This window comes from Sinohyriopsis cumingii, chromosome 16, assembly GCF_028554795.1.
Source record: "Sinohyriopsis cumingii isolate HCF-2022 chromosome 16, ASM2855479v2, whole genome shotgun sequence".
Taxonomy (NCBI): Eukaryota; Metazoa; Mollusca; class Bivalvia; order Unionida; family Unionidae; genus Sinohyriopsis; species Sinohyriopsis cumingii.
Window position 1 is genome coordinate 33,176,942 of NC_142976.1, and position 14,537 is coordinate 33,191,478.

At 36.0% G+C, this 14,537-nt stretch overlaps 1 protein-coding gene across 4 annotated transcripts in view; it reads right to left on the reverse strand.

Moving 5' to 3' along the window:
* LOC149780178 (uncharacterized) overlaps positions 1–14,355 on the reverse strand; it is a 124,381-nt gene extending 110,026 nt beyond the window's left edge. For all 4 annotated transcript variants that reach the window (XM_089936922.1, XM_089936921.1, XM_089936920.1 and 1 more), the window contains exons 1-2: positions 14,188–14,355; positions 3,949–6,908 (exon numbers count right to left, since the gene is read on the reverse strand). In XM_089936922.1, coding sequence (XP_089793048.1) covers positions 3,949–6,907 — 2,959 coding nt within the window. In that variant the 5' untranslated portion in view covers position 6,908; positions 14,188–14,355. The remainder of the gene's footprint in view (positions 1–3,948; positions 6,909–14,187) is intronic.
* Between the last annotated feature and the right edge of the window lie 182 nt (positions 14,356–14,537).

Here is a 14,537-nt window from a genome sequence, read left to right on the forward strand (position 1 = left end):
CAAGGTAATATAAATAAGGCTGAATAGGCAGGAAGTAAGACAGTTAACAGTATCAGGATTCTAGCTAATGATCAGTGGGATGGAAGAATTTGGAAAACATATCAACATCATGGACAGCAATGACAAATCTGGGTAAATGGGTCAGCATCATGACAAATATGGGTGACCAGGTAATTTTCTTTTTCATGCTATTTCAGCACATTTATTTATGGTATGGTCTGTGAGTGAAGGGGGCCATCCTTCATTTAGTAAAGGTTAGCCAATCATATTCTGTATATAAGGGAAGTGGGTGTTGGTAAGTGATACAGTCTATATATGGATGCATGAGACGGAATAGATATATAGAGTGAGGCAGAGAGAAAATGGGACTTAACAGAATAAAAGAGAATACCTAATAGATATATAATGAGGATATAGATATTATTAGAATGGAGAACCACATTAACAAACCATGTAGCTAAACTGTAGTGTAGAACATGGATTTGTGGAAAGAACTTCTGTATGCGTACATTTAGATATAACCTGTTGTTTGCCAAAATTACTTAATATTTTAATTATATGTTACTAAGGTCTAACCTCTCCCCATAGCAAGAAGAAAAGAACACAGTGGGTCAGACGTGGTAGAGAACCACTGGTCACATTTGGTAGAGTACTATGGGTCAAAAATGTTTTTGAAAACCATGGTGCAGCTAGACTCATTTCATACAAGTCCAACAGACACAACAATGGAACTTTCTTGTACCAAAGATGCAAAATAAGGATCACTGGTGCAAGGGTGTTGCCTTAAATGAATCATGGAAATATCTTCTAAGATTATCATATATATATATATATATATATATATATATATATATATATATATATACATACAACTCAAGTTTCATTATTCTACATACAACTGCATAAAAAACTACCGCTCCGATGGCCTAGAGGTTAGAGCATCTGCCTCAGAAGCAGGTCGTGGGTTTGAACCCCAGCTGAGTCATACCAAAGGCTTACAAAAAATGGTACTAACAGTTGCCTCGCTATGCACTCAGCATTAAGAGGTTAGTGTTAGGACTGGTCGGCCTGGTGTCAGGATAATGTGATTGTGTGGGACATCATGCTACATGTCTGAGGCATGATGCCCTAGTGCTAGACATCACTATAAACTGCCACACTGCAGCCTGTAGCAATATGACTGAAAAATTGTCAAAAGCTACATTAAAAATCCTAATCACACACACATTAGCACATATGAGACCATTGGCACCTCCACATGTTCAATATAAATCATTTATATCACCAATGGAATTATTTGGAACTATATACATTTAGATTTGTGATAGATCTTTTGAGCTATTTGGGACTTAATTCATAAACTTTTAGGGCTATTTGGGATTCAATTGATAATGCTGTAAGTTCTTGTTAAATTCTCAATTTGCATTCAAGGGAAATAAATTAATTGCTGAAACTTACAAACTTGTTGGTTTTTTGCTCTTTTCTATTACTTAGTTTAAGACCATAGGGTTGTAAAACATCAATGACAAAGCTAGTAAGTTGTAGGACACTTCCTGTTTTTATCAATAAACTGTAAAATGACATCATCATGGCATCAGCTATAGAGTAAACTTAACCAGCTTACTTTAGGTACAGTTTTTAGATCACAACTTAAACAACAATTTACATGCATAGCAAATTCATCGTCTGTATGTGTAAGGTACTGATCATTCAATTTTCAGGGTGGGGTGGAGACTTTGATTTCCTTCTGTGCCAAGATATTTACATTTCTTTTATTTTGTGGCAATACTCCAAGTAGTATACGAGAGGCAGCACTATCAAACTTGTACTAATGGATACACTGACTACAGACAATAGACAACAGGCCATTCACAATTTCTTCTTGTCTATGATCAGTAGAGCTAAAACTCAGACAGAATGAGAAGTTAATACAATCAATGGATGGACAATATTGTGATGTCATTTATATCATATGAATGGGACTGAAATGATATTAACAGAGACAAATCAATTTCTCTACAAATATCCTTTTTGACACCTCATCCTATGCAACACCTGGTATCTAATTCACTCATGTTCCTATCTAAAACACATACTACCTTAAAATACATAAACCTAATTAAGAGCCATTTCTGGTCAAATTCAATGGTAAAGTAATGTGACCAGACCATCAAACAAATCTTCAGAAGTCCTGTTATTGCCAGTATATTTTTACTGTTTTTATTTCAGCCTAGGATGGCTATACCATTTTTTTTTTGTTTGAACAGTTTTGTATGTGCTAACACACAACAGTTACAAAGCACATAATACAAGTGACTACACAATTTTGATATAATACAGACCATGGCAAGGAACCAAATATTTTCAGTTGGCTGCTTAACTTAAAAGGGCAACTGACTTGGAATTTTACTTGCCATGATCAACAGTACTACTCTGTACACGACACTTGATCTACCTGAATTCCATTCATCTAACTTGATGAGCATCTTGAAAACATGACCTTCCGCAGCCAATGCTCATAAATAAGAGTTGACGAGTGGAATATTTTAGCCCTGGCCTAAGAAATCATTCAGTCCAGGGCTGAGCAAATTTTTTTTTAACCACTAGTCCAGGACAAGTGGTTTCAGAAAATTTACTAGTCCCACCTTTCTCTTCACTAGTCCCACCTTACTTTTCACTGGTCCCAAAATGGTAATCACTTGCCGAGATTTGATGAGACGTATGTACTTAATCCATAGAAAAAAACAAACGAAATAATATACAACATAATTATTTCTTATAAGAATTTAATTTTTAAAAACATTGGTTGTTATCCATTTGGCTTCTTCAGGTTCATGTATATATGTTTTAGCTCATGGATTTGAAAATATGTCCATGTAGATGTCTGCCACCTTCCGAGTCATATACTCAAGACAGGGATAACAAGCACACTCAGTATCCGTCTTACGTTTTATCCCTCCATTTTCAAACAAATGTACCTTCTCTGAATCGCCGTTATTACCTTCCTTGCGAAAATAATTTAGCAAACTCATTTTATCCGCAGAGTAACTATCAGCTTGCTTGACAACTACTTCCAAAGTGATCATAAGATCTAATTTCTCTTTTAAATACGAACTGAAACAGCTCCTTAATTAGTGTAATTGTTTTGCTTCAAACACAATATCACACGTGAAGTTAATCATCTGTATAATCAATTATAAATTAAAGAATCATTCCTGTCATTTAATCAGTTCATAAAGGAAACCAACACTGATTTCATTAAAGTACCTTCATTAATTTAATTACACTGACTCACTGGATTAAAATCAGTGAGCCGCTGGTTATAATCTAGATTGAGTAAACTCATTGCAACAAAACCGCTCACAACACTGCTAGTTGATCATTCTGGCTTTCTTTAGTTTGACGTGTATTGATTTGCCGATAATTTGGTCGCTTAGCCCAATATGCAGTCAAGCGGTAACAGGATGTAAATGTATACACAAAGAGGAGTAGAATCAAGTATTCAGTACGCCTGGAGGGCATGATTGGCCAAATAAAGGTACATATAGTGATTAAAGCACGAAAATAAGGACTAGCCCGACTTTTTTAAAAAGCACTTGTCCCGGACTAGCGACTTTGAAAATTTTACTTGCCCGACTTCAAAAACGACTAGTCCGGGATGTCGGGCTATGGGATTTGCTCAGCCCTGCAGTCAAAACCTCTGACAAGTCCAGGAAACAAACTTTCAGAATTTTGTTGTCTCCTGCTTTATGGCTGCCGAGTATCTAAACAACTGGGGAAACATAATGATCAAGCACCTGTAACATGGATAGTTTTGCGTACCTATTATCCAACATGTCATTTGAGTTCATTCCTTGCTCATGTCTGGCATATATGGCTCATTTTCTCTAACCTTAAATCTAGGAAATCCATACCTAAAGACATAATGCAAGATTAATAAGGACTTACCCTGTCTGGACCTTGGCCGATCATAATGCTCATCTTTTCTATAGAGTGGATCCTTGGAATGACCAAAGTAGTCTCCTTGAGGCTGGTTTGAACGACTTGGTGGCCTGTCATAACCATCAACACGTCCATAACCACCTCGATCCCTGTAATATCTGCTGCCATAATAATTATCATATTGCTCTCTCTCACGACTATCACTTCGTGTGTGGTCCTGAGTACTCTCCATTACTTCCTGATCTAGAGATTCCATAGACCGATGGAGTTTATGGATCCCTTTCTTCTCATATTCAAGGGATGCATCTCTCTCCTCCCTTCTCTTTTCATTTTGATATTTCTGTGTATCCCTACCTCGTGGGATCTCTTCCTTCTTCTCTCTGGCTTCCCTCTGACGAGACCCTTCAGTCTGACGGGACTCTGATCCTTTTCCTTTCGAATCATTTGACTGAATTTGATTACTGAGTGAGGAAATCAAAGAAACAACTGGTGTCAATTCCTCAGGGCCTGTTTTTCCCTTAGAGCTGTCAGGTATTGTTGTCACTGTTGGACAGAGCAAAATATTAGTTGCTACTGAAAGCTCTGTATCCCATAAAGTTGTGGCAGGTGATACATTGTGTCTTGATCTATTGGACTCTGCTCTTTTTGACTGCATGCTCTGGAATGCAGTACTCCTTCCCTCCTTTGCTACTTTTGCTGTTGACCTGCCTGATAATATGGAGTCTGGATCAGGCGACTTTCTATCTCTTTCCAATCGCTCCCTTATGTACGACTTGGCAGTCATTTTTTCCTTTCCCACACCTTTGGATGATGATGGCAGCAGGTCATGCAAAGCTTTTACAGGCATTCTTTTTGAATCAGCTTCTTTCTTGCGAGTGGGTGGTGGCTGAAATGGACTTTCTTTCCTTGGCATGATAGGACTCTCTGGAGGTAGCTTTGTTAGCTCTTTTGAAGTTGAGACAGGTAGATCATTTTTTATGTCCAAATGAGGTATTCTACCTTCATCAAATTTTGGCTTACTTTCTGACTGATGCTTGCTTTGATAGTTTGCACTTGGTGGTGTTTCCTGTTGTTTTACATTACTGTCATCATGTATTTTGGGTATTGGGGAGATAGACTGATTTAAGAGTAGCAGATCTGCTTCTTTCATTCGCTGCAAGTATGAATCTCCTAGTGTTACCGAGGTTAATGACTGGTTTGAGGAGTTTCTTGAACTACTTTTCATTGCCGACTTTCGAAAGGGGTTGTCAACATGAGCTCCTGATCCTTTTGGAGGTGTTGCATTTTGATCACTACGTGATGGTGGAGGTGGCTTTGGGTCTGCACTAGTATTTGATAAGGAAGAATTGACATTCCCTACAAAATTACTGGAAGAATCCTGGTTCTCTTTCTTTGGGGCTAACTGAAAGTTATCTGAACCAACTTGAGGATAATTAATCTCTGAGCCAGCTTTAAGACTACATTCCTCAATGACTTGATTAACTGAACTATCGCTCAGCTTAGAGGGGGTATTACGGCTAGAACTCTGTTCAGAACCAATAAAGAAGTGAACATTATTATCCAATGATCCCTCTCTACTGTGATGGGCTAATGAGTAGTAACCCTGGGGCTGAACCATCTCCCAGTCACCAAACCCTTGCTGCTCTTGGCTAGACTGGTTGACAGTCTCATCTGCCTGGTTTACAACATGATTTATAGGCTGGTTCTCTGAATGTGGCGTGCTCACTTTTGAGGTTTCTTGACTATTGCCAGCTGACTGGTTTAGATTAAGTGGTAGACCTACACTTGTTTGCAGAGGACTATATGTTATTACTGGGAGAGGATTATATCCTTGATTAACAGCAACCCCTGGAGCTAGATTCTTATTACTCCCATGTTGTTCTTTATCCTGAAGAGAAATATTTCCCATCTGATTTGAAATTCTTTCAACAGGTTTATTTGTTTCTGCTTCTTCACTCTCACTCAAAGAATCTTCAGTCTTGTTATTATAAGAACGTAAACTTTCGTTACTAATGTCTGAAACATTTGAACAAGTCCTCAAATAAAGTGGGTTTTCAAGCTCAGCTTTCAATCGATTGGCATCAGATTTTGGCATCATCTGACCTGTGTGATTTGAACTTAAGCTTTCACTGGCAAATCTTGGCTCTATGTCATCTGTAACATACAAACCAGGCACAGAGCTTCCCTCAAAACTATCATTAGTACTTACAGACTGGTCAGTGCTCTCTGTTGTTGAGGACTGAGAATTACTGAGACTTTTCGATGTTTGTGAAAAAGGCCGTAACAAAGTCTTCTCCAATTGTGCATCTGCTTTAATTTCAGTGTTGGCAGCAGTACCATGACTATCTGTCTCTAATAAGTTTGAATCACCTGTTGAATTGAATTCTATATGCTGACCTCCATATTCATACTGGTTTTCAAAACCAGGGCGTAAGTTTCCATTGCCTATCCATTGTGAGGGGTCTAAGTTATACTGATTGCTGTCTGCATTATTCCAAGCCTGGTTATAAGTACTATAGCCATCTTGACCCAACTGCCAGTAATGCTGCTGCTGCTGCTGTGAGATCTGGTTTGGGTCTTCACTTCCCCACTGACCCTGACCTTGAACATACTGGCCTTGACCTTGAACATACTGACCTTGATCTTGACCATACCATTGATTGTAATAGACCTGCTGCTGGTCACTTGGTATATTCCCACTCTGGCTTACAACTGGGGTCAAATCCTGGCCATGCCCATCATTTTGATATGTCATGGGATCCCATGCCCAATTGTTTTGCCAGGAGTTTGCATCACCATGCTGGTTGACTTGTAGTCCATCAGTCTGTACTGGTTGTTGTCCAATGTAATTAGATATCTGTGTATTAGAATCTGCCTGAAACTTAGTAGGGTCATAAAACTTTATTTGTCCAGTGTCTGATCCTTGTGCAGCCCCTCCTGAATTCCATGGGGCTGAATGGCTCATTCTGAAACAAATAAATTTTATAATATATTTTACTTTCCACTCTCTCAAAAAATGGTTTATTAAACAGCTGTTAAGTATTTTAAATTCTGAGCAGCCACATGTATAGTTTAGAGTTCACTCATTACAGCTCTAGTTTTCTCCAGTACCCTCTGCTGCTTGTACCCCTATCAAGAGCTAATGCAACAAAAGCATTAATAAAAAGGTTGACATCAACCACATTGTTTGATTTGAAGCATTCATGAAGAAAAATGCACACTGATATGTTGGAGATATATTTGCCAGCAAACAATTCAAGTTTATGAATAGATGATATCAGTGCCACATATCATCCATCAGTATCAATAGAGATTTGAAGGGCTAACTGATCACACTTGGAGCAACTTGCATCCATCAGTATCAACACAGACTTGAAGGGCTAATTAATCACATTTGGAGCGACTCCATCCAACAGTATCAACACAGATGAGAAGGGCTAACTGATGACACATGAAGGGCTAATTGATCACACTTGAAGGGCTCATTGATCACACCTGAAGCAACTCAATCCAGAATGCTTAGACTAATTCAATTTATCACCAACAAATATCTAAGTTGCTAGGATTTTGATGGCTTGGAGTTCACTTTGTGAAAAATTACTATATTGCAAGAACTTATATGCAAGTATTCATTTATAAAGGTAAATGTGTAAATTGGTTATGGTAGAAATTAAGTTAGAATTTTAATATTTTATTTTGTTCCCTAAAAAATATTAATTTACTTATTGTCACTGCTGTCAAGCGTTAACTTTTTAAATATTAATGTTATTCATGTTTTTGTATTGATTTAATTTCTTTCAGATTAAAAGAAGCAATCTCTTTTGTTCACTAACTATAAACAACCTCTTACGAAATCGGCAAAAGTGTAAATAAACATGCATGTGGCTGACACAGAAACAACCCATTCAAGTTAAATTATATATTTCCAAATCTTTGCCACAGAGGATTGCTTAATACATGTATGTTAATTCTTTTCTTAAAGTAATTATCACAGTATGATTCTCACATTGTACGTGACATCACTTCAACAAAAAAATGTGAAGTTAACATCAACTGGTAAAAGAACATGCTTACACAACATTATACATCAGATTTGACTTACTGATAATACTGATAAAAATTTCTTTCCACTACAGTATATACTTTTAAATAATCATGTCTGATAATGGATCCTTTGATTAACAATATTTTATTTAAAGAAACAATGTTCCAATTTTGTAACTACAATGCAGATCATACAAAGCATCTAATGTGCATGCCCAGGCAGTACACATGATTCCATTACAGATTTTTTCATCATGTTCATATACCAAATGGTAGGAAACAATAACAAATAATATCCCATGACTGTTGTACAGAATTTCAGATATATTTAACAAAGGCATGTCTTACAAAATGAATCCTGCAACAAATTAAATCAAAATCTAAGCAAGAATCAGCATGTACTTTATACATTTAGCCTAGATGAGGGTAAAGTTCATTCGAATACATGGCATCATTTTGGTTATTGTAAACTATGTACATCACGGCCTTCCCTTGGAAATACTTTTCTTTGCGCCATGAAATTCACCAAATTTAAAAATCTGGAACTACTTTTCAGCCATAGGAGCCATTTTATGCAATGATGCAGGGACTTTAATATATGGCCCTATCTGTAATCTATTTACACATGACAATAAAACAGTTTTTAGATGTTTTTATTACATTTCAAAGCATGAGAATAAATATTAATAAATATAACAATACCATTATATACATGTGAAGTTCAATGTATAGCTTATGAAAAGCAACATAGAGTAATAATGTTTCTTTAAAACTGATAATACAAAATACTGCTTTGTTTTTATGAAAATTATCTCTGACACTTCATCAATATCAGCCTCATTTTTTCCCCTGACAATTTCTTAAATGCCTTCCTTGAATAAAAATTAATAGAAATTCTAATTAAATTTCTTAGAGTAGATATACCCATATCATTTTGTTTTGATCAGATTGTGGTGACTCAATCCCCTCTCGCAGTCTGCAGTAGAAATAGGGGCAACAAGTAACCTGGACCCTGCCTCAGATTCGGCTGGATATAAATCTTAGTTTTTCAGAACTAGATTACCCAATAGACATATTCTTTGTGCTTGATACAGACTGTCAATTAAAAAAAGAGAGCATAACTCATGAAACTACTAACTCATCACGGAAGCCAGCCATACCTATTATCTTAATATTATTTGCCGATTTTACCAAACTTGGTTTCACTTCTTTATGTTACATAGTTTTCATTTGCCTTTAAGGTTGGTACTGAAAGGGAGATTAAGTTCAATGTTTGTATACCCTAAAAGTGTTACATATTGGTTTATTAGTTTGATCTTGACTGGCATCCTTATAACAGCATCCTGTGTTACTCAGTTAAGTTCAGACCACAAAAACGTGTTATCAAATAAAATATCATTAAAACTATCCAAACTGCATCTCAGACTCACAGTTTGCAATAAACATAAATTAACAACACATGCAAATTACACCAAGTCTTTTTGCCAGCCTGTTCAACAATCAAAAGTATATCCACCAGTTGTTCATTATTTCCTACTAATCAAATTCAATTGCTTCTTAAAACCGATTGATAGCTTGCAGTTAGCTGCAATCGTGTTTGAATAACGTCTTAGTCATCATCTACTGACATGATCCACTGGCTGCCACGGTTGGTAAAAATGTATTAAGTTACCCAAGTGGCTAATATCACTGAAAAATTAAAAATTCACTTTATAAAAATTGCGAAGCCTAGTAGAGGCCTTGTACATGTTTTGAAAAACATTCCAGTCATAATAATTATGGTATTACAGAATGTACATTATTCATGATCATAAGATCATTTTTTCTGATGTTTGTTTTGTTTTTGGGTGGCAGCCATATTTAATGCAGTAAATGAGTCTGGCTTTTTCATTACATTTGACTTTTTCATTATGTCTATCTCCAGCTTTTAGGTTTACGATATAACTGGCATCAATTTTTGTTTGTCACATAAAGGTTTACAAAATAAATATTCTTTTTAAATGAATACAATATGACCTGGAAGAACATTTGGAATTTGAGCCACATCAAAATAATGGCCAACAAAAAATCTCAAGTCTGGAAATATTTCTCAGACATAGAAATAAAGGAAAAAAGAAGGCCAAATTCAACCTCTCTGCAGTAGAGTTGGCTTACTCACAGCATTTCCCTTTGACACATACTCGAGGGTTCTGATAAATATATTTCATATATGACTTGAAACTGATACATGTTCATTCATTATGCATTTGTGCCTGACTCTTAGAAAACTTGGAACCTTGGAAATCCTTGCTGTTTGAACATCAATATCTATGTACCTGATTGACCCACTAATCATTTAGCATTGTTCTCATGAGAAGCTGAAAGTCACATGGGACTGTCAAATACATGACATTAAATGACATTAAAAAAATAAACAAATTGTTTTAATTACAATGAAAACTGTAATTTTATACAGTAAGAGAGAAAATAAGATGATCTCATTATTGCATTTCTACTGAAATCTGCAAACTTTCTGTACAATGTGAGGCATGTCGCCTATGAACGTGGAACAGATCACTTGGATTACTTGTAATAAAAGATCACTTAGCTTAAGTGATCTCTTGGTTTTAACATATGTGATTCTATAATGAAGTAGGATTAAATAATGTTTTGGATATTTCTGTGCTTTACAGAAACCAGCATGAATCAGTCTAGTGGGTACAGGACCTGTTTCATCAGCCATTGTAACTGGTGGAAAAAACATACATATATAGATAATGCATGCAATACCCAGATGCCATATTCTATTTTATTATTTGTGAATACAGCTGTGATGAAATAATTAATATAGTCACACAACATTCACATATTTTTTTATTTTTTTAAACTGCTACGACAGTACTATAGTAAAAAACATTATTAAAAAAATGTCACCAATTAGTTTCAATCCCATAAATGATCACTGTGAATGCTGTGTAATTTTCTCTGCAAACAAAATTGCATCTCCATTTCCACTGGGGCCCCAAGTGGCCAAGTGGTCTAAAGCGCTCTCCGTTACGGATCACTGCCATCTCACCGCTGCCTGCGGTGGTTCGAGTCTCGGATTCAGCCAATGTGGGTATGTGAGAAAGCTTGTCAGTAGCTTCTCGTGGGTCAGTGGTTCTTTCCGGGGTTTTCCTGGGTTCTTGGTCCACCATTAATACTGGCTGCCATGTATAGCCTATCATGTGCTGAAATATGGCGTTAAACCCCACAACAACAACAACTATTTCCACCAAAGAAACTCAGCCAATAACCACCTGGCATTCCTCTACTGCATATGTAAACTTTAATTACGGTGATTAAATTAAAAGAAGGAATAAAATAAGATATACCATAAATTATATATGCCCCCCAAGGAACTAATTCACAGTAAATATTTTATTTACTAAACAGTGTTAATCCTAAGGAAATAGGGAGGGATATCTAAGGTGATAAAAACAGTTGCCACATGTATGGTAACTTGTGACTGCAGACTTGAACTGTTAACACATTAACCCCTGGTGATGAGTTTAAGTGGCAGGAAGTAGTAGCCTACTGCTGAGCTCTGTAGCATCAAGATCATGTATAATACACTAAAGTGGGTGGTATTATAGAAAGGTAGACAGATGTAGCTCTACAATGATACCAAATAATCTGGAATTTCTAGTTGCACTACAAAATAAAGATGAAAAACCTAATTTTTTTGGACCCAATTTATTTCTACCCAAAATTCACCCGTGGTAGGAATCCGATTTTGTGTCTGGATTTTAGACTTTTTGGTCTCAGATCTAAGGCAAACCGGTATGAACTGCAAACAGGCAGATGAACCTTTGCAAAAAGTAGGATAAGATGGGCATTTGGGATAAAGAGTGGTCTCGATACAAAAATAATGGGTCTGTTAAGCCCCTCCCCCACATAAAACCTCCAACTTTTACATTTCTGCTAATGCTCAAGCCAAATAGCCAATGAAAAACAATGTTTCTAACACAACTAGGTAGTATGTTATTGGGAATCACCCGGAAGTTGGTGTTTTCAGATGTATTTAGAAATAGCTTTCAAAATGTGTTTCCTACTCGATTTTCAGACAAAAACAACAAAAACCTCCAGGGGTTAATGTGTTAAAATGAAGTCCTAGGCATCATAAGTTACAACAAAATAGGGCATTGTTAATTTGCCAATCAATTGCTGGTGCTTCTATGCACAGACTGAAGAACATGGTTTCTTTGAAGTATGTCCAAAAGGCAGTCCTTTTCACATAATAAATGCAGTGATAAGAATTAACTGTTAATTAGTCAAACTGGCGTTAAGTTTGTATACTTAAGTCTAACCTTTAGCTATTAACTATTATGCAGTTTTGAAACAGCAGATCAAAATTAGAAAAGGGGGTATTGTCCTGGGGGAAAATAGGGTGCATCACATGGGCGCTTGCACATTGGGGCAAAGGGGGGGAGGGGACATGTTTTGGCCAACATTCATAAAATTTCATGGCTGACCACTATGTGTCCACCCCCACAAAAAAAGTATATATGTGTGCCTCTGAGAATTTCACCCTTATTGGACCTGGAAGATTGGTCAATACTTACTGAAACCAACGCTTAAAAAATGCTATATAAAAACCTCCCAATTTTCAGTCCATATAACAGTATTTTATTGGTTATTCTAAATACTTGGCTTTTGAAAAGCTGACATGTATGCCTGACTCCAATTTCCACATGCCCAAAATATCCCCTTTTTAATATTGTCACACAACATTGTAATAACTAAAATTCCAATTCAAAAAAAATGAATTACACTATTCCGATAACTGAAATGATCATGATTTGCGTTCTATATAGCAGTAAAATGTAACTTTTAAAAAAACGTTGCCGCTATACACAGACTTGTCACAAATATAATATATAGTGGCTTCAACACTATTTCAAGGCAATAATACGCAGTAACTTTTGTTCTTGTACACGCATCTATCATCTATTTGATTTACCAATAATGGGTTGTTCCACTTCCTGATCCTATGAAAATTAGTACAATGTGTTCACACACTGCAACCTTCAACACATCTCTCTAGCTACTGTCAGCCAGTTAATGTGAAACTTTAATTTTATACCAGAATCTCTTTTCTTTTAATTGCAACTGTCTAAACTGCCCAAGGAATAGGTTTAATATCGATTCCAATCATTACAGATTATCATTTATATATACTAAATGTAACAGGCATAGACTAAAATAATTTGCTTTGTTGTTTTTTATTGTACTGTTTTTCTTTAGATTACTGAACATTTGTGTTTTCTCGAAACACAACCGTGTCAGGGGGATAGGGAGTACAAAATCATATTTTTAGCAAACTTTCCATTTGATTAAAATCAGATCTCAATTTCAAATACAACAGTGGCAATCTGATTTAGATTGTGCCATGTTATGGAATGTATGTTGCCATCTCGGAAGTAAATTTACTCATTTCATCAGCGCGATCAAAGTTTCCTCAGGCAAACTATTTTTTTTTTACAAATATCCCAATGGGCACCTCACTTTAAACAAAAAAACCAGCCTGAACTAAAATTAGAAGGGCCCTGGACTTCGGGCTATCAGATTTTATGAGCACTGCACTTGTGTAAATACAACACTGGTTAAACAATTAAGCATGAGGAACATCACAAGTGTAAATGCAACTGTATAAACCAAGACATGCTTCAGATGCTAATGAACAAATACAATGCTGATCGAACAAGTAAAAAGGACATTAATAGAGCAATTAATGTCTGACCTCAGGGCTTGGAGATAAACGTTGCTTCACTTTAAATATTTGAATTCTTAACAAAGACACGTCAGATCAATATAATTTTGCTTTTATCATTTCATATTTGAAGTACAGCAAATGCAATGATGTGTGACAAATAATACAAGAAAAGAAATAAGGTAATTTGGACATACAGAAACTGGATTCAAGGCTTAGAAAATGAGTCAGTGCTAGCGATTATTTATTGAAGTTACCAGTCCGGAACCTATGTATACAATTAAAAATTATCCCACTGGTGCTTTACATTAAATTCAAACTTGATGAGGCACTTTTATAACTACTTCAGCATTTAATCACATAATACACGTGCCACACAGTCCTATCTGTATTTTATGACACCAGCTGTCAGAGTTTCTGTTTACGAATTAGATGTACAACATGCGTACAACAGTAATATAAATTCTCACCTCAGTTGTGTTAAACTGTCCACTTGGATTATTATATGTCTTGATTCTGTGTATAGATAAAATCATCAGTTTTGACACAGAAGCTGGGGTATGAAATAAACCTTTTAGATAACGTTTTTGAAGTATCCGTTTAACTTCAACGATTCCATGTTGGGATGTGTGGTTACGTGGGACAGTCATGCGCAAACTTCTGATTCATTCGGAACTTCCTGTGACAAATAAGCTCAATATTTTTAGCAGCAGTTATAAAGAAAATGCATATAAACATCAAGTAGCATTCATTGAATAAATCAAATATGTGATTTGTGTTTCTAAGAAAGCACAAAGAAACTAAAAACACATATTTACTC